Genomic DNA, 27,172 nt, shown 5'->3' with positions numbered 1-27,172 from the left:
AAGAAGAGCTCGAAGAAAAAGCATTCGCAATCCAACACCCAGCAGCGCTGTTTTGATCTACCCTTCGAATGCTTTGCTGTACTTGAATGTCCTTAAAGGGACAAGCATGAGTAGGTAAAGGTGATAATATCTTCCCTTACGAAGACGACACCTGTAAGATCGACAGGAGACTCAATTGACGAACTTTCTTAGGCTCCTTGGGCCCAGCAATGCTTTAGTGATTCAGCTTGGCTCAACTGACGGAAGCAATGGCGAATCAAAACACAGCTCTGTCTTGTGTTGGATTGCAAATAATCTAAGGCTCCTTGGGTCCAGCAATGCTTTAGTGATTCAGCGTGGCACTACTGATGAGAGCAATGGCGAATCAAAACACAGCTCTGTCTGGTGTTAGATCGCAAATGATTTGCCTTCGGGCTCTGATTTCATCTAGGTTTTCAGTTTTTTGCATAGGTTCTCTCTTGCAATAACTCGAAAAATCATTCGTTATGAACTAATCGGCTTCAGTAAGAAGTGGGACGTATTTGGTGGAGTTTGAAATTACAGTGAGCCATAATAAACCTTCGAAGGTTGCTGTGCAGGATTGAACACCTATTCACCCAAGAACAAGAACTTTTCCCAGTCACCAGAAATGCAATAATCTTTTCGATGCGCGTTCACCAACCAAGTTGTCGTCTTCAGGAGATGAAGACAATTCCATCCAAGACGCCAAATTGGCATCTTCAGGACATGAAAAAACTCCATCCCAAACGCCAACTTGATTGGTCATTGGAAAAATTGCTTGTTTTTGGATTATTTCTACGTCAGAGTTTTACCTTTTACTACCTATTCACATTGAGCCTATCCTATCAAATGAAATAGAAATGTTTCCATATGAAATTCTGATGATATTTGACTTTTGAATAAAAATGTAGACGTCCTTTTTACTCTCCACAATAACTTTAATGGGTATATAAGAGTTGTTGAGTTCAGCCGATGTTTTATTCATCATTTGAGGTAGCGCTTGCTCAGGAATCCCAAATAATAATGAGTGCTTTCCTTTCAGAGAGCTTACAAATTATTTTTCATTAGGAAGAATGTCTGGCCGGTTATATAACTTTTAATAGACAATTTTATATAAGCGATTTCACAAGCGTTACCCTCAATAGCTTTTATTCAAAAGTGAAGAATTTGGAATCGGGATTTTTTTAGCAGGTTATTCAATTCTCTTTTTATACGTTTATAGTTCTGCAGTTGTACTTAGACTTTTGATTGCTTTAGATTCTTTAGGAGTAATACATCATTAGAGTTGGATATTAATAGATGAATATGTATTTGATAAAATTGAGGAAAATTAGGAATATGGTGAAGTTTCAACAGTTTTCAAAGTAGCTTTTATATTCAAAAAGCAAACAGACACAAATTGTCAAAAAATTTTTTGTTTTATACTTTTTATTCAACATATTTTGATTCGATTGGATACGTTTCTTAACAAAACTTTTCAGCCATTTAGCGGATGGTATTATGAATTATGAGTGTGGCGAATTTTGAACTACATCGAAATGCAAATATGCATTTCAATTATTGGACTAAAAATACTGCCTGTATTAGATATTCATTCAAACTTACTAAATGTTTATTCTCCACACACTGCATTAATTCAGCAAACAGGCCATCGGCTAATTCTACAGGCACTTCAAAGGCCCTTTGGATCGTTGCTATAATGTACTCTTTCATGGACTTGAGAACTGAACATTCATACCTGGAAAATGAAAACAAAATTATATATTTTTTACACCCGAGGCATACGCAAAAATAATACAGTTTGCTATTCTATTCATCTGTTCATATACATTCAGGGCATATGGACTGAAGTGCACTTAACCCAAGCGACTTATCTATGAAAAGGTCGACTTTCCCCACAATTAATAGCAGGATTCCAGCTTCGGGATTCAGTAGATAAAATTGTGAATAACGTGTTGAAATGATTTCCATTTTGAACACTGCGACATGAAAACACGGAAACGTGTTCGAATTTATGCATAAAATGATTTTTGAATTCTGTTTTGACCCGTTTGCAGGTAAAACCTTATCAAAGTCATCTTAAGGAACAATTTGTTCTGTCATGTTTCAACTCCCTACACTGTAGATTAATGGACTGACACCTATCAGAAAACAACTACTCTCCTGGCTAATACCACGAAGGGCGTTGGATTATATGCGACAGGTGTCAGTGCAGGATTCTTCACTGAAGTTATTCCTGCATATGCTATTGGCGATATAACTGCCGCAATAGGTCTTCAATTATTGGAGCACACTTGCAGACCGGCTTCGGTCTGTTTGGTCACTCGTTAGTGCAAGGTAGTGTCTAACATAACATAAAGTCGATGATTTCCGATAATTGAAAATCGAATTCCTTCAGAGTATCATTCCTCGAACAAGCGGACAACAAACAACAGGTTTGTCATCGCCCAATCTGCCTGTGAACGAGGTAACCAACCGCATATCCGAAATTTGCCCAATTCCTCGTATAAGGAAAAAACTTCACATATAGTTAGTGGGCATACTTGAAGACTGGCTATAAATCAAATCTAAAGGAACAATTTGTTCTGGTTAGTCTCAACTCCCTACACTGTAGGTTAATGGACTGACACCTATCAGAAAACAACTACTCCCCTGGCTTATACCACGAAGGGTGTTTGATTATATCCGACAGGTGTCAGTGCAGGATTCTTCACTGAAGTCCTTTATCAAAGTTTCAGAGTTTAGAGAATTTTTCAAAACGATCAACGGACATTTAGCGGTGTTTTAGATTCAAAACCGATCAAAATTTGGCCAGATATACGCAATGGAATTCAAGAAGGCGGAACTTTCATATATTTTCCATTGCGCCAAATTCACATCTATTGAACTGACATTTGGTAGGAATGTCTCTAAGTTCTCTCCAGTCGCAACAATTTTTTTTGCGAGATATTGTGAATGTTTGCAACTAACGCGAGGGAAAAGTTATATAAGGTTGTTTCGAAAGTTTTGTTCGTTTTTATGAGGCTACTTTAAACTGTAATATACCAGTGAATACTTATTCAGTTTAATCGAAATAACCGCAATTTGAATCAGTGCACTTCTGCCATTGTAACACAAGTAGATTAATTCCGTCTTCATAACAATTGAGTGCTCGGGATTTGATGAAGTCGACGTTTTTGCCTGGTCCTGCTTAGCGAAAGTTCTACAGCTGAGAAAATTATCAAAGTGTTGATTGACGAGGGGTTTGGGAGCATGGTGGGTGAGGAAGATGATTTGTGAAACGTGCGGACGAGCGTTGTCGTGGAGCAGGATCGTGCCAGTTTCCGCTGCTGCTGATGCAATTTTCGATGCAGTTCGTCGATTTCCTCACAATAGGACTCTACTGTGATGGTTTGGCACGTTTGCAGAAAGTTGCTGATCACCATACAGTAACCATGGTCTTTATTGGCGGGTTGTTGCCTTTGCGAAGTACCTGGGTGGTTGTAGAGGATCGACTTTTCATCACACGTGACGATCCGACCAAAAAAAGAATTGTTTTGGTTGCGCAAAAGCAAAGGAGAACAAACCTCGAAACGTGACAATTTCTGTCGATCGTTCAAATTGTGGGGCAACCACTTCTCGAGCTCTCTGACCTGTTCAATACGTTTCAAACTATCAAAAACCGCATGGGAGCTGACGCCCAGTTCTTCCTCCAACCCCAGCACCGTTTGTAATGGGTCAGTTTCCACCAGAATCCTCAAATCCTCGTCCTGTATTACTATAGGTCGATCACTTGGGGGTTCATCTTCGAGGCTAAAATCTCCGGAACAAAATTTCGCAAACCAGTGCGTTTATTAACACTATAATTCCGAATTCCTTGTATGAAAGATCTGTAGAATATCGTTGGCGTTTTTCTAAAATCAACTTCAGGAATCTGCGTTTTGGATTATCTCTAGTGGTTTGCTGCCGTACTACTATGCCGTAACGTATGTGACTTTCTATTAAAGCAAAGTATAGTGTTTTTATATGCTTGAATGACAAAATTTTCTTAAGGTATCTGAATTTATAAAGGATGTTCTCTAGTTTTTTGATGACATACAGAATGTGATTTTTCTATTTTAAATTACTATCAATGTTTAGATATAAGTATTTGAATCAACCTGATAATAGTGAATTTTCTTCGTCGATATATGAATTTCATAATCTTCAAAACGGAACATCGTTTTTTAAATTTTTTTCTCTCAAAATGACGCACAAAAAGTATATTATGGAGCGTGTATTTTGCACACAATTTTGCGAATTTTCAAGATATCGTTTTTTCCACTAATATTTCTTACAGCTAGCAAAAAAATCATTCATTTACGGGATCTTCCAAAATTATTTTTTATGTAGAGGTTTTTTTGGGTATATTTTTGGTACTGATTCAATATACTTTTCGAAAATAATTGATTCTAATACCGTTGATTTCTAGTACTCAATTATTTTGCGATTAAAGTTTGAACAAAAGTTTTTGAAAAAAAATATTTCGATATGTTACTAGGTATACTATAAACAATCTATTTTGGAATAGATAGTTAACAACGATAGATTCATTACAATTTTTCCTGATGACTACTAATTCTGACCACAATAACTAAGATAAACATATTTTCCTACAATGTTGAACTGTAATATAATAACTGAGGTAATGCCAAAGGGTAGAAACTTTTTTAAAATGGGTTATGTGTAAATAAACGTTACGAGTTATTTACATGAGACTTATCACTATTATAAAAAATGTCTTACTTGCACATAAAAGCGATAATATCAGCTGCCCTTCCGGATCCATCACAAATTACAACAGGTACAGGAGGTTCATCGGTAACGTACTCCAAAACAGCGCGTATTGTGTTTGTACCGCCTTCTATCACCAGACATACTAATGGTATTGGACTTTGAGTAACTGAAATATTGTTTCGTTAATTACAGTCAAGGCGAATATAATCAATTTTATTTAATATATGGGAGCAGATCACTAGTCTTTACATGGGATGCATAATATGTTCATTCACAAGAGGAAAGAGGGAAACGTTTTAAATACTTTTTGATGAAACAATTGAGAAAGATTTCGAGTTCTGAAAATTTAAAAAACCTAATGACTTATTCTGCAACTTATTCAAGTCGTGACATGTAAAAAAAAGAATTGTTTTAGAAATATTCCTATAGAGTTATATCAGTTAAGTATACTGTTTTTCAAGATATATAAACGTTCCCCTTTTACCCCAACGGGGGCGCTATTTGAAAATCTTTTGGTAGTGCGCATCTAAGACCTAAGAAGCACCTATAGCAAATTTTAGCTTCCTAGGACTTACCAATACGGAGAAACATTTATAAGTATAGATTTGAGCATTTATGAGCATTTTCAAAAGTAAAAAATTTGAGATGTTCCCAAAGTTCGAAGGAATTCAGGCCAATCAATTGCTTTATTTCTGGTAAAACATCTATCCAGAAATTTCTAGCTTAGCAATTGTCGGACAGGAGGAAAATAATGAATTGGACAATCATCCTAGTGAACATGTTATATATTATAAGGAATCTGAAGTCCCCCTGACCGATACGCCAGCCGAACAAACACATGACCTCACCGCGAAAGAATGCAGCCGGTAAAATTCTAGCCGAGTACCGAACCGACTACAGATTTCTAGAAAGAACCGTTATATATATTTTATTATATATAATATTATATAAGCTCGGCTTCCCGACCCAAGAGGGCTGTTCAGATAGTGAATCGAGCGGCTAAACAAGAAATTCAAAAAGTGGAAATAAATTAAGCGTTAGTTGCTAATAGCCGCTTGCACGAACATTTTCGTTAAGGAATGATTAGTTGAGGAACATTTATTTTTTAAGGAAGGGTTGTCTTGCACCAATGACGTTTGTCATCCACTTAATAAAGGACGACTCAAAAAGTGGAAGATATGGCAACGTTGCTATTTTAGGTTATTAGTCATTATTGTGCTTTGTGCAATTTATAAAAAAGGATACCTGGCTGAAAGTGGTAAATGCCTTCAATGGTAGTTGCCCTGAAAGTACCCCCAGAAGTGTGGAAAGTTTAAAAAAATGGTGGGATAATAAAAAAAGAATAGTGCGTAAAGAAAAGGGGAATGAAAGGAAGGAAATTCTTCTCACTGGTGGTAAACCACCTCCCCAAAATGTTAACCCACAAACATATTTGATTCCATCTATATTCCATGCGTTTTTTTATTTGTAATTGCTGGCACGACTTCTTTTCACTCACTAATATCCCTATCATAAAATGAGAGTGTCTGAGACATGGTAAAGTTGCCAAAGTGTTTCATGGGGTCAGTATTTTTTGTCATATTCTGTACCTATTATTATTATACTAGCAACGGTGCAATAATACTTATTCAATTCGTAAGGTGTTAGAGTAGTCTCTGATTTGCTAGTGTAGTTTTTGCCCCTCAGATCATTTATAATATTCCAGCTGGTTTTGGATTTATTATCAGATTCATTAATTTTATTTTTGTAAAAACTATTCTTAGCGACTTTGATAAGTGTCCTATAGATCCTTCGATACTTTCTTTCTTTTTACCTGTTATGTGTATACTCCAAATCATGTTCTATTTGTATAAAAACATAGTGAACAATTTCTTTGTATGAACGAAAACGTTTATAAAAATTAAGGGCAACCATCGTTTGGAAGTAGTTTGTCCGATCGTAAACTTTTCGAAGAAAACCATATTCCATTAGTTGTACTGTTTCTATATCATCTATGTCATCATCAAAATATTCCATTTTTGAAAACACTTCATAAATAAACATAAAACATAACCTCACAAAATTGTTAAGGAACTCCTTAAGTGATCGATTTTCAGGACTTGAAAATGGGGACTTAAGGAAGGTATTAAGGAGTCCTTAACATTGGTGCAAGAGGAAAAGCCAATTCAAGGGCTACTTAGCCTTAAGTGCCCCTTAAAATACGTTGGAGAAAGTGGCTATACCTAAGTGTTGTAAATAAATAGTTTGTGATTAGTGAAATATTGTTGGAAATAAATTTGTTTAGGACAGTTAATTCTTTAATTTGTTACAATATCATTCCTGAAACTAAATGATGTTTTGCATCAATTTGAGTTTTAACCTCGTTTCCTTGAAGAAACATGGATCAATAATGACGTTTTTAAGAATACTGGCGCGAAAATTATTTGCTAGACAATTTTTTAGTCCTAGCGAAATAATTAGTTCTCTTAATAATAATATATGGCGTTCCTCAAGAATTTATTTTGGACTGAATTCCTTATCCAATTAAGATTCGCTTGGAAAGATAAAAATGTTTTCTGATGATACATTTATAAAACATGGGTGGTAGTTTCAGTAAAAATATTTCTGCCTAATTAGAAAAGAACTATCCACGTATAATTATTTAATTATTACTTACATGGATATAGCCTTTGTTTTGATATGTATTTCTCCAATTTTCGCCTGAGTATAATTTCGGCGCCGTATTTTCCCACAGTTCCGTTATCGACTAGAAGAAAATAGGCGTGTCTATTGTTTAAAGCTGCGTTTTTGGATCTGAAAAGGAAGAATTCCGAATTAGTACAACGGTCAAATTGTTATACCAGCAAATGTATACGAAAAAATTCTTGTATTTCTTTTACTGATTGCTACGATGTACATATACAAATGTTAAATGTAAAGGAACCAATGCAATGAAATGATATGATATGTCATTTATCTTTAAAGATATACATCCTGGTGAATCTAGCTGTGCCTCTGAATATTGGGTGCGCAGTTGATCGGACGACGGATTAGAGCGAGAGCTCAATAACATCGAGAACTTTTGATGGTACAGTAAGTAGAGGAATCATTCTGTACGAACATTCTGTGAACATTCGTTGTCTCTGAGAAGACCTTCCAACAGTACACTGAAAAACAAGGTTCTCAGTGGACAGGGAAGTGAAATTGTGTATTAAGATTTATGCAAGGGGAAACAACGGCAGATGGAATAAGACTTCCTACTACGAAGGTAAGAAGTAATAGTAATAACAAGTAAAATTGTAACCAACATAGTATTTCAACTTTGAAGGTTCAAGAACGGGTAGCTGAGGCCACAGATGTCTGCGTGCGAACTATACGAAAAATCAAATCAAAGATAAAATAAGAAAATGGTGAAAAAAAAAAATAAAAAAATATGTATCAAAAATTACAGGATGTGATGGATGATGCTGATTTGTCAATTTTACGTAGATGCATAATCAATTTCGTCATCAAAGAGAAAAGAGCTCCTACTTTTCTCTCATCCGAGATATTCACTATCAGGGAGTCTTTGCGAAAAGACAGTCATAAACTTGTATTTCAATGGAGAAAATAAAGTGAACAATAAAAGAAAAATATTGATGCAACGCCAGCCTGTTCGACTATTTAGGTTATAATCCTTCAACAAAATGTGGACCAATAGAGAAGAATGTCGACCAATTATTTATATGGACGAAACATATATTCACGTTACACAAACGGAGCAAAAAGGTTGGAGTTATCATACCATGGAACGTCTGAAAAGACTTGTTAGTAGGTAAAGGGCAAAGTCTGATGATAATACAACGGCAAATCACAACGTTGTACGATTCGCCATATCACCCGGATTTGAATCCCATTGAGATGGTTTGGGCTGAACTGAAATATTGAGTGGCAAATAAAAATGTTACGTCCATGCCATGCAATAAATATTGCGACGATTTTACCGAACAGTTTTCTTCAGAGCGATGGAAATCTCGTTGTGAACGAGCAAATAAATTTGAGGACGATTTCATGTCAATTAAACATTTACATGATGAGGATAGCGACACCGCATCGGAACAGGAATATGGAACAGAAATTGTTTTTCACACTATCGATTTTAAACTTCTGAAACTTGTAAATCCTTACTAAAATTTGTGATTTCCATTGAATACAAATTGAACGTCGACACAACACTCAGTATATCAGCCAACTTCCTGTCAACTGTTCCTGTTTTCCATCATGGTTAGGTAGTAAACTGTCACTCATCTAAGTGTAACGTCATTCCACTTCATCGTTGCATAATTCAAAATTATAGTGAAATTTCACTAGCAATAATGGTTCAAAATATGCAATAAAACCTACCAATCTCGAAAACGAAACTAAATCACCAAGTAATGATAGCCAAAACCCTCATAAACCTTGTCACAAAGAGCCCCATAATCAGAAACAGCAACTTCTCCATCACCAAACGTTTGTTGAACAACAAGCCTAGGAACAGAGTCGAAAACTACCCCAGAAGAGCATATACAAGACTCCCGAAAACACCGGACCTCATTTATATCCCTCACGTCATTCGATGGTTGAAGACGAAGTTTCAATTCAAATATCTCAAGAGGACTTGGGACCCAGAATTCACCGAAGGTGCTTTTATCTACGGTACCTCCAAAGCGGTATGCAGAATAACAGAGATCATCCATGAGAACGACATGGCCCAACTGGACGGACTCCTCACAGACTCTGCCAAGATGAAACTGAAGCAAGACCTGAAGACGAGGATAACCAAAGCGCAGAGAGCAATCATCAAACTGAAACCTGAAGACATTAAAATCTTGGTGCCTATGAACGTATGCCTGAAAGAAGAAGGCCTGCAGAGGAACTGCAGAGTAGGCATGCGTGTTTTGGCACTCAAGTGGATACAGCAGAAGACAGGCGCCTTGAGGCTGGTCCTGGTGGCCTTGCAGACAGAGTTTATGAAGGAATATAGGGAAGGCGGTACTTCCGATTGGACTATTAGCGCTTTCGATATCATGGAATGTGCTATTTTGACACAGTCACCTAGTTGAGGGGATCTGGAACGATGAGCTAATATGAGAACCTGGTACATTTCAGATAGGAATGTTGATAAGAAAAAACAAAGGAATCATAAGGAATTTAGATGGAATACCTCAGTGAAATTAAAAAATAGAAACTAAGCAATCACGAAGAACGTATGCGTAAAACAAGTTGAAAAAGTGCGTTGAACTGAACACGAAACAATTATTAAAAAATGACGGAACATATGATTCAAAGAAACATTAAAAAATATTTCAGTCTCGTTCTTTCTTTGTACTAATCGAATGAATATTTGTTGTAGTTTTCAAATAATGAAATTAGTAAATTAGATAATTTTGCATTTTTGGTTGAATTATTTATTGGTAACTTGATTACATCTGAAAAAGAAATGGGAAAACTCTACCTCTTCATTGGCATTTTCTTCGCATTCCCTTGATTAAATTGGTGGAGAGTGTCTTTTCAGTAAGTTATGTTGCTGAACGAAATTATTTTGAAAATTTTAAATTTAGAATAGCCATGGAATTCAAAAGAGCATTAGTTTAATATTTACAAAGTTCATCAAAAAATGGTGGGGCGTTTTAGCAAAAATTTTTTTCTGTTTGAATTTCAAATTCTACCGTATCGGAGGGACCGTAACCGGTTGTTTGGCGTGAGAGGTTCATTCTTCTCTTTTATTCGACCGCTTTGTGGGATGGTGGTTTAAACCAGATCCAGAAGGTCTATTTTCATTGCTTTTCATCGAAACCCGCGATAGGGATCGCACCTTAGAAGATAAGACCTTATGGAAAATGAGAAATAAAACTTCTTTTGTTTTTATACCTCTTGTATACAAGTGGTATAAAACCATAGGAAGTTTTATTTCTCATTTTTCATGATGACCTCCTACCTACATCCATCCATTTATAGATGATACCTCGTTAATCCTCAGCTGTGAGTTATCCTTCATAACGCGTTGATAGCTGGTTAACGGAAAAACACAATTTTGAACACTTTTTAAAACAGGTTCTTCGTTTGTTGTGATGAGATAAAAGTCTTGTTTTCGATACTGACACCTTTGAAAGTATTTTTTTGATTGTTTTTCATATGAAATATTTCATTTATTTGAAATTTACGTGAAGCCTTCACATTCATTTCAGTAAATGTTCACACTTATTTATTGTATCATTCTGGGAATAAAGACTTATGATTATTATTATTTTTTTTCACCGTAGTGTGCGCTGGTCAAGCCCTATCCCCCGAAGCCCCGATACATTAGGGAGGGCGCGCTAGCATTATCAACCAATGACCACTCCCCACACCGTGGAATAAGTGATCATTGGGTCCGAGAATCATGTGCCCTGAGCAAGCGCAGTGAGCCAAGAATGACAGCCTTCTGCATCTGTGCGGCTAAGATTTCTGCCTTAGTGCGGCAAGCCGGTATGATTTTAAGATTCGAGAGTAGAGAGGGCATCATTCCACCAAGGACTCCAATAATCAGAACAACCATCTTGACAGAGTGATCTGGAGAGAGTCTGCGGAGTTCTGACGATATTTGTTTTGCCAGGAGCAAAATCCCCACAACGGATTCAATATCCCCCGGCGCTTAGGGGGATAATGAATCCCTTGTGTGTTATTATTATTAATATTTTCCTTCTTGTTGAAAAATATCTCAATTTTCAATTGATTGGAAACAACAATATTCGCTTTATTTGCTGTTGTTTGTGGGAAATCGAAAGTTTTCTTTACAGGACATAAGAAAAATCTCTCGTTATAAATATCAACATCTTCCATATTATTCAATATTATTTTATTACAAATTAAATGTTAACAGGAATATAACAAGTTGATATTCAACTCTAGTGGTATTCCACCTAGTTTGTTTTTGATATTTTGTATAATTGAAGTTACTGAGCGTTCTCAAACGGTACTTAAGTTTGTAATGAATTTATCTTTCGTTAAAGTTTACATTTTGTATAAAGTTTTTTATTTTCGTCCCAGCATAAAATTTTGCACCAACATTTTGTATCTTCTCCCGCAGTAGTAAGTGATCTTTCACACTGAAATTCATATGATTGAAAATTGGTATATTTTCTTCGTAGTTACGATACTTACCGAGGTGATGATATGGAATGATATGGTACTTCTGTGTGTTGCCCAATGAGGTCCTGGTTATTTTCCACGATACCCCAAGGAGCTATTCCTAAAGTATTGACTCTACCAGTTCTTTGAGATCTTTCTAGTAATAGCGCGTCTCCCACGTGCTTTGTTACACCTGAAAAATAAAAAGGATGCGTCAATATTTGATATTGGCTGCTGTTTGTAACCGGTACATACTTTTCAGATGAACTATTGAAAATGAATCTCGGAATTTGTCAATAACGTTATGTGTTGAAGTTTTTTTCGCGTGTAGATTGAATCATTTTCATTATGAATTATGTATTGGAAGATATGGTGCAAATGGTCCATGCTTTGGGGGAAAGTGACGGAAACTACCTCCTTGCATCTAGGATTTACAAAGAGAAGTTCCTCGAAAGAAGACAACCATATGAAAGGGCATTTCAGGCTCTAAAAACATCAATTGAAAGAACTGGTAGTGTCAATCGTGATAAATTCGAACGTGTCTGCCTGTGTTAGAAATCCCATGATAAGCGACCACTCAATAGATTTATATATTCGTTTTCATATCTATTATAATTTTTATGTGGTAGAGGAATCAGAGTTGAGTCATTGGCACGACAAAGGGAAAGAAAGTTATTCATTCTATCGATACCATTTGTAACGTACGGAAGTGAAATATATATTTTTGGGAAGTGAATTGTGTTTCGATTATTAGTTTTCCAACACCTGTAACAGATGAAGAGAATACATTTCAAATTGCTCTTCACTTTGTTGAAAATCCCCATGTGAGTACCCGTGACCTGAGCAGGGAATTAGGATTTTATCAAACCAGCGTGTCTCGAATGATACGAGCAAGCAAATTTCATCCTTACCACATGCAATTGATGCAAGAGTCAAGAAAATGAAATTTTAAAAAACGTGTTCAATTTTGCCGATCGGGCTTAGAACAGATCAATCAGAAAAGATATTTTTCCGATTTCGTGTTATTTTCTGATGAAGCGACTCTTCATAAAAATGGAACTATTAATCGACATGCAACGGAAAACCCCCATTCTGTTCGTTGCCTGAACCATCAACAGCGTTAGTCACCGAATGCTTGGGGTGGAATTCTCGAAAAAAGAGTTATCGGTCCGTATTTTTTGGATTGGCATCTCGCTGGAAGAAAATATGTAAGATTTCTTCGGAATGAGTTTTCGAATTTATCGGACGGGGTTTCATATGAAACAAGACTTCGAATGTGGCTACAACAAGACGGTGCACCACCACATTTTAAAATTGAGATACGGGAATACCTCAACAATCATTTCAATCAAGAAAGGATAGGTAGAGGTGGGCTTGTGGCGTGGCCACCCAGATCACCTGATCTGACCAAAATGGATTTTTTTCATGGGGATATAACAGATGGATTGTCTACCAAACTCCTCCAACATCTATTGAAGACATGAAACGAATAATCATTAGAGCTTTCAGGGAAATCCCAGAGGATATGCTGGAACGTCTAGAGAATTCGTTTAAAAAAAACTGGCATTATGTGTTGCAGAAAGTGGTCGCCGTTTTGAACATCTTTTGGACTCTTCTATTCAATAAAAAATTTAGGTGTTGTTCATATCGAAAAATTTTTGAGAAAGTGAACGTAAATAATTGAATTTTTTGTGGTTCCAACAATTAATAAAACTGGGTATAATTTGTAAAATATCTGTTTTTCTTATAGTATACCTCTGATAAAAAAATGTAGTGAAATGTTGAAACATTTTATACAAATGAAACATTGAAAAAAACCACTTAATTGCTGTAAACATGCGGGTGGTGAATTAAAAAAATATTGTCTGCAAAATATGTTTTTTTTACAGTAACTTATCAATACCGCAATAGAAATTTGAAACCAAAAATTCCTTAGAGAGTTAAAAAAAATTGGAATTGAATGACGTATTCATATACTGGGTGTTTCATTCAAAAAATATAACTTTGGTTGGCCTCGCTTGGCTGAATCACTCAGTATGCGAGAAAATAATTTTTAAAAACAGTAATTATCGATATAAAAATTTGTTTTTCCTGATAGCAATGTACCGAGGAAAACTTGTTGACTCACCCTGTATAAATAAACTGAGGATTGTTTTGAAAATCGCTTGGTCTCGTCGATTGGTATTTTAAGTTATATTTAAGTTGAGATAATGCAACAGTGGGCAACACCAACTTTTTTGTTTTAAATGCAACACGCTGTATAATATAAAATTTTAGGATTCGTCAGAACATTCTAGATACTTTTTTAGCTTTTTACTTCTCCATCTTGATACAACAGTCTTTCAAAAAAATGAAGGAAGCAATCAATTTCGAAAAAAGTAAAACTATACAAAGATGTGTAGATCACGCAAAGAAGTAACTTTCAGACATAAACTGGAAAAAAAACTTTTATTTCCAGAAAAATTTATCTCTGCTGAAAATACATCCCTTTCAATTTATTCTAGACATATTTCCTATACTTATACTCGATTGTTTTGTTTTCAGATTCATCGCATAAATCAACATGAAAAGAAAATTATTTTTTCACAGGAATTTGCTATAACTCATTTAATATTTATTTTCCATTTTTGTCTGAAGGTGGTTGACAATGTTTCGTGGTGTATTTCATTAGTTCGTACATCCATTGTTTGATATGATATAAGTTGATTTGAAATCCTTGAAAGAATCTGTAAGTAATAAAAAAAGATTAGCTGAAAAATAACAATTATCACCGAAGACGATTGTGAATACTAACAATCGAAACGTCTGGAAGTAACTTGGTTTGGAACCTTTCAACTTTTAGTTTTCATTCCTTGTTGATAATTTTTAATTTTCATCCCGTGTTAATAGTTCAGTTTTTTTATTTTTTGCTTGTATTTTATTTCATTGTAATTTCAGTTTTTTTGCTTGATATAGTTGTTATTTTTCAGCTAATCTTTTTTAATTCTTTACAGATTCTTTCAAGGATTTCAAATCAATTTATATCATATCAGACAATGGAAGTCGGAACTAATGAAATGCATTTATTTTCCATTCAGGTGTTGATAATGAGAAAGTGAGTAAAAACATTTCATCATTGTTTTTAGTTGATGTGAAACGAAAAAAACTATAAATAGGTTTGTTCGCTTTGTTTCAAAACGCAAACTGTTATCGAAATGCATGACAGTAGTTGTCAGTGTTATAGTCAACTGAATTTAATTATTTATATATAAAAAAATGGTCCATTCCATAGAAATGTACAAAATAATTTTACAGATGGTTGAATATGGAGATAACAAGTGATGGAATTTCATAAAAAAAATCATGTTTCGGTCAACAGAACTACTTTCGAACAGTGAATCCATTCATAATTCGGTTTGGTTATTTTTTTCAATATAATTTTATTATGGAAATAGTCTCACTAAACCCAAACCCCGCTATCGTTCGAGTGAAAATTCGAATAGCTTTCCAATGAACATGAGTTGGATACTTTTTTCACAGTTGATTGGCAGCTGGTGGTATCCACATATATTAAAAAAAACCGATTAGAACTCCAGCTGTGTACCATGTCACATATTGTTCAATCATGTCGAAAATCTAAACAATTGCATGGTACATGACCATAGTACATAAATGATTTGGGATGAAGGGTAGTAAAAAGAATGTTGAAAATGAGAAATTGGGAAGTGTTCCCAATGATGTACAGATACGAGAAGTAAAAAAAAATATGAAGAGGAAATACACTGAAAGAAGTATAGTTTTAGAAGTGATAAGTTCAAAAACATGAAAAATAGAGTTAAAGGTCCTAAAAATATGAGCGATAGCTCATTCGATTCAGAATCAATTGCAATTGCAATTGTTATTACCAGAATAAGATTTAAAAAAATTTGAGCAAATTTGAAAAACGCTCGTTGAAGAGGAGGACATTTCCGATAAAAAAGTCCCGACTCCCGAAACTCTATCTCCATTATTTATAATTTCATTTTGACATTTTTCAAAAAGTTATTCAATTGTTAACTAACAAATTTTTTACCAATCTCCGTTGGCATAAATAATGGGATAAAAGGTATAAATAATTGGCCCATACATTTTAAACTTCATGGAGCCCTTTTAATATATATATATATATATATATATATATATATATATATATATATATATATATACTTCATACGATCCTGTGATAAAAGTTCATAAAAATTTATTAATTTGTTAATTATGATTTTTTATAACTATTGCAAAATGAAATATCTAAAAATTGTTGATAATTTTTTTTTCAATTGATATTTAGCTATGTCTGTTTTCACATTGAACATTGGCAGTTATTAACATAGGATATGAATTTTTTACGTAATTTGTTTATTAAATTGTTTTAAACAAATAGAGAAATTCAATATTTTTGAAAAAAATTTTTTTGCTATTTCGTTGTCCAGAGATAATTATGATTTAAAAAACAAATTTTTCTTAATTTTAATTTTTAATTGTTTAAAATCGATTTTTTTATATTTCGATTGTTTAAATGATTAGTTAGGAAATAATTTTGCTTTTAAAAATCATAATTTACACTTTTAAATAGTTTGGCAAAAAAAAATATTCATTATTTAATTGTTTATTAGTTTAACAATTAGTTATAAACAAATATTGACCAACGTTATATTTTTTTCTGAAGCAGAAAAAATTATTAAAACAGCTATATATGATATATTATATATATAATATATAATATATATATATATATATATATATATATATATATATATATATATATATATATATATAATATATGATATATAGTATTACAATGAATAAAAAAAATTATGAAGCTTTTTTATATATAGCTGTTATAATAATTTTTTTTTGCTTCATAAAACAAATATAACGTTGGTCCATATTTGTTCATAATAAATTGTTAAACTAATAAACAATTAAATAATAAATAATTTTTTTTTTTGCAAAAGTATTTAAAAGTGTTAATTATGATTTTGGAAAACAAATTTATTTCCTAACTAATTATTTAAACAATCGAAATATAGAAAAATCGATTTAAAACAATTGAAAATTAAAATTAAGGAAACATTTTTTTAATCATAATTATCTATATTATTATAACAAAATAGCAAACATTTCAGAATTGCTAAAATAATAATAATTTTTGAGTTATTAACGAAAAACTAAATACCATTTTTTTTAAATCTTATTTTGTTAATAACAATTGCAATTTTTACCTGCACCAAAATCATTCAAAAACATTTTTCTAGAGGTGATTCCGAATCGAATGAGCTATCGCTCATATTTTTAGGACCTCTATCTCTATTTTTCATGTTTTTGAACTTGTTGATTAGATTATTTTGGTAAAACAGCTTTTTGACTCTTAATTCTGCCGCAGTAGTAGATGAAAACGTTTGGTAGGTACTTCAGGTTCCATAAATTGATTGATGTAACACTACGTGGTTGGAGATCATGAAAAATAAGATATGATACTTTCTACGTTTTCTACCACTTTTATTTGTAACTATCGCTACAGTTTCTATATGGATATTTTCAAACTAATATACTCTCTGATAAAAATGCTGCATATTTTTTCATGTTAATTTTTTTTCCCTCAAAACGTTATTTATTTTTATTGATAAATATTCAAAGACCAAAGTATTTTACGTAAATTTCTATTCAGTATAGATGAAAGAATGCTTGGACATAGTCGCTATAGCTGAATAAGTAAAATAATGGTCCAACATACAAACTTTGAATAGTGTGCCTCAGCCACTATTAATGTCTATTGTTTCGTTTATTGTCAGAATGACATTTCGAGTACTTTATGTCTTGATTCTGTGGTTTCCTCAGTGAGATGCCGCATTTGAGCGAATAAGTGTGTGTTAAAATTGTTACTTTAGTCAATGAAGGATGCAGACGCGAGATTGTATTTCCATCAATCTACTGTTTCTCGTATTGTAAAGCGATACACTGAGACTGGGGTAGCCTGGTCAAGAATGTGAGAGATGTACAACACCAAGAGATGACCAACATTTGAAAATTCAATCATTGCTAACTCGCACGCTTACAGCCCCGCATCTCAGAAATGATTTACTGATCATGGGACAAGATAGCATAAGTGTCAAAACAGTAATAAAAAGACTCAAAGAAGTTGGTTTAAATCCAAAAAGCCCTGCCAGAATTCCTAGGCTGCTTCCACGTCACAAATCTAGATGGTTACAATTTGCCATTGCCCATGTCAACTGGAATGAATATCAGTGGGGAACAGTTGCACCGAGCTTATAAAGATGAATTCAAGAATGAATGCTGATTGGTACATACGCAACATCCTTGAAGAGCGGCTTCATTAGTAACGACAATTTCGTGCTAATGCATGATAATGCTCGTGCACATGCTGCAGTATCTTGAAGTTGTTCGACTTGAGACAGTGGAGTGGCCACCAAACAGTCCAGATGCAAATCCCATTGAATATATTTGGGAAATCCTAAAAACCATATACAAGCACGAAATCTAGCTCCTAACTGAATTGAAGAATTAATAATTGCTGCACAGGAAGAATGAAATCGAATTCCACAAGAAACCATCAAAGATCTTTTTCGGAGTATGCCCAGGAGGATGCAGGCTATCGTTAGAGCTAGGGAAGGAAACACTTAGTACTGAACTGTTCAAATAACTTTCATTTTGTCGTCATTGTTGCTTGTTTTGATTAAATATTATTACCTACCAAAACTAGTCTATTTCATTACTACTTCTACAAGTGTGTTATAAAGTTTCATAATCTGGATTATTTGGAAATCAATATACGTTAAATACTTTAGCATATACCATTTAGTAATGAAAATTGCATAAAGATTCAGATAAATAGAAACAAACATGAAATCAAGGCTTAAAATGAAATATGCAATATTTTTGTCTGAGTGTACAATAAAACTGTTTTATTGTTGTAAGAGGTAAAAAACATAGTAAGTTCCATTTCTCATTTTTCACTTCAGGTTCCATTAGGCCAGGGCCTATCAGCCCGGATTTTGATTTCTTCAAAAGTAAAAGCTAATACTTTTCGAGTTTGCTGTAGCGAATTCCTCCAATCAAACGATGTCCTTTTTGGCAATAAATCTTAAAACACTTATTGCTTCCAAAACAATTGAAGATAGGTATAGGACATTGTACATGACATATATATCTAGAATATATAGGATGTTACATTCACAACAAGAAAGTTGATATGGATTACTATTACATTACCACTCTGCGTAGAAAGTTTTTGTTGAAGAAAATGTTCAGCTAAGAATACAAAGCAAAACAATATATCCCTTCAATTATTTACTATGCTCCCATTTATCTATTACCGAATTTATTCCAATTAACTAATACATACTGTATATCAGAATCAAGGCAATAACAAAGTTGAATATACCTGTATTCGTCCCCCCTGTGAAAATCCAGGCTCCCGTCGACCTGGCAGCTTTGAGCAAACCTTTTCTAAGAACCTTCTTCAACTTAGGCTGGAGTTCAAAGTTGGCTTTACCTCCCTGAATCGATATGAGAAGTTTCGGCAACTCTAGATTCCATTCGCGAGTTATTAACTGCATCAGATGTTCAGGTTTTGTGTCATGTGCCACTCTGATGTACTGAAACAAATTCAAAATATGAATATTGACGAGAATAGTACTAGGAATAGAAATACTGGTGTAGATACCCCAGTGATAGATAGATAGATAGATCTTTATTCAAATAGGATATCCTAATAATATACAAATCAACTAGAATGTTAGAAATAAAAAAAAGGTATGTGTTACATATATAAATGACTTAAATGTATGACAAACATAAGTTCAATAAAATATTTTTAAAGACATTACTACAAAAACAGCAACATTATACATTCGAAAAATTTCAATGCAACATGTAGAAAGATAAATTACATAATTATTTGAAATATATAACGAACATTAGATGAATGGAATTATACAAATTACAGCTACAGGTAACAAAGACATAATACATATCATATTTGTACATTTAAAACAAATTTCTTCAGTTCATGTTCAGAGATGGGCTATTTTTAATTGCATTAGGTAATTTGTTGAACCGATCAAAACCCTTGAAAAACAATGAGTTCATAGTATTTTTGTTTTTTGTTCTGTTAATATACAAGTTATTATTATTTCGAGTGAAGTGGTGGGGAATATCGTGATGAAAGACAATATACTGATTAAAATAAGATGGTCCTAAATTGTTCAATATTTTGTATACGAAGATCATTGTGAAGTATAACAGTCTTTGGGAAATGGATTGCCAATTTAAAACATTGAGCATAATAGTGATAGGAGTATCTCTACGGCACTTCAAAATGATTCTCATACCACGATTCTGAAGTTTTTGAAGTTGAGACAATTTATTCTGATTGAATAGATATAGGATAGAGGAACAATAGTCGAAGTGTGGCTGAACAATTGACTTGTTCAAGTATATAACGAGACAAAAACGTTTGATCTGAGACAAATATATTTAGAACAGCGGAATATTGCAGTATTTCAAATGAATATTAACCTTTACAACCTGGACTATACGTATCCTATTAGAGGAATAAACAGATTTATCCAAATAACTATATACGAGTCGCTTTGCTATCAGTGATATCAAAAATCATGAAGAAAGTTGTAAACCACCATATTCCCAAATATTTGGAAGGGTTCAACAACTTGAGCGATCATCAATATGGTTTTCGAAAACAAAGATTAACAGGCGACCTTCTATCGTATGTCACCCATATTTGGAATGACGCAATCGAGAAACATGGAGAATCAAGAGCTGTTGCCTTTGACCATCTATGGCATGAGGGTTTGCTGGCCAAACTTCGATGCTATGGCTTGTCGGATCATTTTATTGTATGGCTCTTCAGCTTCCTGAAAGAACGTTCCCTGCAAGTCGCCATCGACGGATATCTCTCGAATTGATCCATATTGTCTCCAACCCTCTTTTTATTCTTCATCAAAGACTTATTGGAAAAAAACAAGAATCCATATATTGCTTTGCTGACGACAGCACATCTGACGAGGCACATCTTTACCGGCAGCAGGAGGTTGCATATCTTAATCAGGACCTAGAAGTGATTTTGAATTGGAGTGAAAATAAACAGGTTCAATTCAAAGCCAAAAAAACTCAGGCATCGGTTTTCTCCAAGAAGATAAATGTCTCCGAACCGGATATAATAATCTCAGGTCAGATAATTCCACTTTCTGCTTCGATAAGTTTGTTGAGGGTTAAAATGGACACCAATATGACTTGGCACAATCATGTCGCTGGAATCGCAACTTGGAACACTGTTCCAAACCAGAAAACTGTACACACCTCAGCAACTTTTGATGTTTATAAAGCTTAGATCAGACCTTCTTTGGAGTGTTGTTCTCATACGTGAATCTCTGCCCCCAAACATATCCTAAAGTTGCTGGATTCCACCCAGAAAAGAGCCATCCGCCTGATTGGAGACACGACCATCACGTGCAACCTTGATAGCCTGGACCATCGAAGAAAGGTTGGAGACTTGTCTCTGCTGATTAACGGAAAACAGATTTTAAACAGATTTTTCAAAGAGTGGTTTTTTTTTCTATAGATACTTTCATAGGAAGTATTCAAGTAACTTGGCACATTTGATTCCACCAAGAGCAGTACATATCAAAAATACGCGTCGGACTCTGGCTGTTCATCGTTTTGAGGTTCAATTCAGTATACCTCGAACTTCACTGTTTAAAAACTGGAAAACTGCGTTTATGTGGAATAAAATTCCTGAGAACGTTTTTTCCAAATGGATTCAATCTTCAGCGATTCAAATCCAATGTGAATCGCTACTTTCGCACAGGCACCGCTCTGAGAGGGCCTTAAGGATTTTCATGCAGTGCTTGTGTTTTGTCATTAAGAAAAACCGTTAATGAGCAAGTTAGGACGGCAGAAAAGTCATCAATTTTTGGGTCCAAGGGTGTTCAACACTCTTCCTGATGAAGTAAAAATTCAAAAATCGATATCAAAATTCAAAGGAGAATTGAAACATACGTATTCATATCAAAAGAACTGGAGAGAGAATAACCAAATAATTGAAAATTCAATTAATAATAACTGTTTGATCACTATTTCAATACTACTTATTTTATGATTGAGATACGTTTCATTGTAAAAAGTAAAATTTCATTAATTATTATTATTTATGTGTGGGTCGGCGGCCGGGCGGTTCGACATGGGTGTTTTGTTCACTCTCTCAATTGACCGATGTGTGAGTCGGTGGTTCAAGCCGCAGGCTGAACGATCGATTTTCACTTGTTATCGTCCAACTTGTTAGGAATAACACGTTAAAAGGTAAGACCTTGTTAGTCTTTAGCTCGCACAAGTTTCGACTTATGAGGGTTGTCGTTCGTAGGGGTGCGACAGCTCGTACGTACATGAGTCAGCTCCTGCTCAAGAGGACAGGTATCGCTACAAGTGATGGAGGCACGCTTTGTAGTATGTATTAGGCTGTTTCAGAACGTTTGTCCGTTTCATTGCCATGTTTTTTTGTAGCTCCATATCTCAATACGAGTAAATATTTAGTCTACTGTGTCGTGGTAGATACTGTTACGTTTTTCCCCGTGGGATTACCAATAATTGACTACACTGAACAATAATCAAACTTAACTGTATTTCACTTTCAATACATCAAACACTTCTTCTTCAACTTCAACTATTCCCACTTGACTGATTCGAAGGCGCTGGATAACTCTTCGGAATTCTATCGAAGCGGCGCGAACATCGAATAGCCGCGAAACATCGGGAGCATAATTCTCGAAGCAACGCCACGTCTGAAACGGCCGCTAGCGCACGTTGAGTTAGGCGTGATCTTGGTCACGTCACAATTGAATTAGGGCTACCAGCGGCGGCCGGCGTTACTTTCCTTTGGGCATGATTTATAACAATACTGATCGATAGAGAATTCTGTACTTTTTACATTGATGACGTTCAATTTTTCCAAATAGGACCAAAGCGCTGCCGAAACAACATGAAAAATTAATCAAGCATTTGGCAATAATAGTGACAAAGAACGCACTGTTCGACGTTGGCTTGCGACATTTCGTTCCGGAGATTTCAACCTGGGAAATGAGCCCCGAATTCGTCCATCTACAGAAAACCAGGACGAGGATTTGAGGATCCTGGTGCAGATGAATCCATCACAAATGGCGGAAGAACTGGGCGTCAGCTCCAATGCGGTTTTGATGGTTTAAAAATTATTGTAAAGATCAAAACGTTTGTAAGGTGAAACCATGGATCTTCATCAAGTAACGGCCGAATCAATAAAAAAAATAAAATAAAGCCAACACGTGCTTTTGATATTTTCACAATGTCAGCTAACTCACGCAACTCCACTTTTAGATCATTCAAAACGATTTGAAGTCAGCAAACCAACGTTTATCTGTTGTTTCTGATGGAGCGGAGTCCTCTTAACACTTTTCAAGTCATTGCTTCGCTCGAAAGGTATTTTTTGAAAATAACAAAAGTAGTGTCACTCTTAGTACAATAACTCACAAATTCATGAGTAGAATATCGTGAAATTTCAACAGCTTTTTCTTGAAGGCTAGTACTAACTGAAAAGCGTTAAGTTCAATAAGATTAGCGCCATCTATGTGTTGGGTCAGATACTTTTCAGCTCATGTAGCCTGTTCCGTCTTCACTAGTTTTCTTTTTTTTTTTATTAAATTTTTTATTTTTCTCTTTATGTATTTGTCTATTGATGATTTTCACTCAATTTGCAAAATTTGTATTAATGGCAAAATTCTGATTAAATATATGGAGCACTCCTCGTATCAATATATTTGGTCGGTCGCTGAAACAGCAGCAGAACAACAGGATTCGAAATATAGACTCGCTACAGAAAGCATGTCAGGTGATTCGACAACCTACTCAATAAAGTAAGAACGTTGCTGGCCAGCTAGTGTTGTGTGATCCAACGGGTTCTTACCATCATCCTCCTGGAACGAGAAGTCTCTCTACAAGCCGCTACTAGAGCCGACATACACTCAGGTGAGAACCACACCCACGTAATCTCTCTCGCTCTTTTTTTTTGTGTCCTGAACAAAATTCTATTGGGAACTTCCTCAAATCATACAATCCTATGTTATACTTACAGTCCACTTATCTTATGAAGCTACATAGCTTTTCGACAGCCCTCTTACAAAAGAGGACTGGTTTAAACGATTCCACTCTTGGTATATTGTACATTCTGTACAGATTTCAGTGAACTTTTTTTTAATTCTTGAGTGAGAACTGGTCAAAAGTTGAAACTGAAACGCCATTGCTTTCAAAAACAAAACGTATTACTAGGCTGCTCATTACGAAAATATGTACCGTAATATTAGATTTACCAGCCGCAAATGAGTAAAGGATTAGTTGATTTATTGGACAGAATGAAATAAACTATTTAGGGACACCGGATTGTTGGAATAAGGTCATGTAGAGATGGAATGAAAAAACGTAATCAAACCCACGAGGCTACAACATTTTTAAGAAGATATATCGGTTTTCAACTAATAAAAAGTAGAGCAAACCATGTTTCATTGTGTCAAGTTTCACTGTGACCTGTGTCGATGCCGTAAAAATATATTCATTTTCGACCTTAGGAATACAGCAGAAAATTTTGCAACAAATCAGTTGACAAGCCAATATTCCATTAATTTCCAGAAAAATAAGTTAAATCGCAGATTTCTTTTAAAAACGTCAGTCAAAACCCTTTGAGGTCCCTAACAGAATATCGGGCTCTCTATAATAACCCCAGGAAAACAAAGAGAGATCTCCCAAGCCGTTAACGCAGATTAATAGAAAATATCTCAAGAGGCCCGCAACTGACACCCGGAGTCTGAAGGCTCACACCTATTCCGGAGGCGGGAGGAGTCAGGGTCGGATTGGGCCCCGCTGGTTCTCTATAAGCGAAAATGTGATACCAGCAGATGATAATGAAATGTACATACGTACATAAAGGATGTTGTTAGTTAAAAATATAGTATATTGACAGAAGCCAGTCAAAAAACATGTTTTACAGGGCAGAATTTAGAACTCAACTGTAAGTATCAAAAATAGCGTATCAAATATGATGCTGGGATAGTAGTCCACTTGAATTTTGCATTTTTCTGGGCTTGGCATGCAGTTGTAAGAAGATGTAATTTTATGTTTCAGATGTCAGAAAGGGTTTAGTGTGAAGTTAAATTCAAGTTTGTGGAGTGGAAACACTCATTCCGCGGCACCAATATCGGGTGAAGAGGTGCACATGTTTTTTTTGTTTAGCTGGCAAACTATTGGGCGCGCAGAAAATGTAAAAAAATATTTTTCGTTGCAAATAAAATTCTTTACAACTTTAGTTCTGTAACTTTTAGTGTAGAACCGAAATTTAGAATAGAAAGTTATAAACGAAAATCAATGAAAACTTTGGAACTTTCCCGAATTTCACTAGTTCAGAATATGATATAATATGATTAGAAATCTCTGAAAGAACAAAGTAAATTGAAGAATTGAAAAGAATAGCTGAAAAATAACAAATTGATCAAGCAATAATTCGTGATATTTATTACAATAAAATAAAAATTAGGAAAAAATCGAAATTGGAACAATTAAAAATGAAATGAAAATTATAAAGATTTCAAACCAAGAAAATGCGAATTATGGTAATTGGTAATGGTATTGGGAGTTGAACATTTGTGAATATGATTTCCATAAGTACTCAGTGAGTTTGGGAAAAAAGGTTTTTAGCTTTCACTTCTCAATCTTCATACAAAAAATTGTGGGTAACTTGCGAAGGAAGGAAAAAATTAATTTTAAAATAAACTATTTACAAAGATGTGCAGATCATGCACGGAAGATACTTTCATATACAAACAGTAAAAAAAGCTCTCTCGCAACAACTACTTTCATAGGCTGTCTGTAACAAAAATAACCCGAATTTTCATTTCTCTCAAAATCTCTCATTTATTCAACAATTTCTATTTTGTCCCCTTCAAAGTAGTACCCTTCAGATATAACTAGGGTCAGCGTTTTTTCTAATCCTCGAAACAGTTCTGATATGCACTTTTTGGTATGTCATTGAGCTCTCTCAACGATTCGGTTTTCATCTCCTCAATCGTCACAAAACGCCGTCCTTTCATGGGTCTCTTCAATCTTGAGAACTGTAAAAAGTCGCGGAGGGAAGGGGGGAAATCTGGTGAATACGGTGGCTGGGGCATGATTACGGTTTTGTTTATTATCGAAAAATTACGGAAGTCTTCTTAGTATTGCTTCTCACAAGTGGTGCATAACCTGAAAATAATACTCCTTATTGACCGTGCGACCATGCGGTAAGAACACTTGGTGCACTACGCTACGGTAATCGAAGTAAACAGTGAGCAAAACCTTGACATTTGATCGAACTTGGTGTGCTTTTTTGGTCTTGAATCGATTTTTATTGCTAATATGTTACAATCATTTGAAATTCCAACTCTCATAACACCAAAAATTATATTATTTACAATAAATCTGGAAAATTACACTTTGGGTATTATTTGAAATATTGTTGTAAATCACCTTCAGAAAAAATAACGCCGACCGCCGCTGGTCTCCGTCAATCGATTGTGATTTAGCTAAAGGACCCCACAGACGTTGTTCTTTTTCAACAGGATTACCCGACGTGCAAAACTGTTCGGACAATCACGAACCGTGGTGGCGCTCACAAACACTTCAGTTTTCCTTCAGTATTGTCATTGTCATGGAGACGACAGTGGCGTTAGCTTGGGTTTTAGCAATAAAAGGTAAATATGCTAAGAGAAAATGCTCTAAATGGACAAAAGAATGGTTTCTAAAAAGGAAACAATTCTCTCATGTTAATTTATTGGAGGAATTGCGGTTAGAACCAGGTAATTGGTTTAATTATCTGAGAATGGATGAAGACGCGTACCTAGAACTACTTAGGTAGTAACGCCTTTAATCAAGAAAGAGAACACTCTCATGAGACAAAGTATAACCCCCCATGGACGTCTGACTGCCACTTTGAGATTTATCGCTACTCAAGCTTTGGGACACATTATACCCGAAACTTGAAGAGCTATATACCATGTTTTAAAAAAAGATTTTCCTCGAATCGAGTCAATTCTCATTTTCACCATTTCTATTGTTGCCGAAGAATCAATTTCCGTTAGCTTGGTTAACACCTCCTCGTACGCCTTATTCTTTTTATCTCTGTCAGCATACTCGCTCGTTTTGACTTTCCAGAGACATGGAAAGTTTCTGTACATTTCGATAAATTCCGTCATAA

General features: G+C 34.7%; 2 protein-coding genes across 14 annotated transcripts in view; one reads left to right on the top strand and one right to left on the bottom strand.

Annotated features, from left to right (window-relative positions):
• Positions 1-27,172, bottom strand: part of Trpm (Transient receptor potential cation channel, subfamily M) — a 431,781-nt gene that overhangs the window by 37,453 nt on the left and 367,156 nt on the right. For all 13 annotated transcript variants that reach the window (XM_074180914.1, XM_074180920.1, XM_074180918.1 and 10 more), the window contains 5 exons: positions 19,289-19,502; positions 11,899-12,058; positions 7,412-7,548; positions 4,765-4,921; positions 1,606-1,738 (listed from right to left, as the gene is read on the bottom strand). In XM_074180914.1, coding sequence (XP_074037015.1) covers positions 1,606-1,738; positions 4,765-4,921; positions 7,412-7,548; positions 11,899-12,058; positions 19,289-19,502 — 801 coding nt within the window. The remainder of the gene's footprint in view (positions 1-1,605; positions 1,739-4,764; positions 4,922-7,411; positions 7,549-11,898; positions 12,059-19,288; positions 19,503-27,172) is intronic.
• LOC141485036 (uncharacterized) lies at positions 8,988-10,147 on the top strand. The gene is made up of 2 exons (XM_074180925.1): positions 8,988-9,853; positions 9,903-10,147. The coding sequence occupies exon 1, from the start codon at positions 9,150-9,152 to the stop codon at positions 9,816-9,818; it is 669 nt and encodes a 222-aa protein (XP_074037026.1). The 5' UTR covers positions 8,988-9,149; the 3' UTR covers positions 9,819-9,853; positions 9,903-10,147.

This window comes from Leptinotarsa decemlineata, unplaced genomic scaffold (genome assembly GCF_025532065.1).
Source record: "Leptinotarsa decemlineata unplaced genomic scaffold, Ldec_3_MD MMD2_tig00026307_RagTag_RagTag, whole genome shotgun sequence".
NCBI classification, from domain to species: domain Eukaryota; kingdom Metazoa; phylum Arthropoda; class Insecta; order Coleoptera; family Chrysomelidae; genus Leptinotarsa; species Leptinotarsa decemlineata.
Note: the sequence above shows the minus strand (reverse complement) of the source record. Positions and strands in the feature narration are given on the sequence as shown.

Excerpts from the sequence above, each read along its gene's own strand:
- LOC141485036 (XM_074180925.1), top strand. The coding sequence starts at position 9,150 with ATGATAGCCAAAACCCTCATAAACCTTGTCACAAAGAGCCCCATAATC.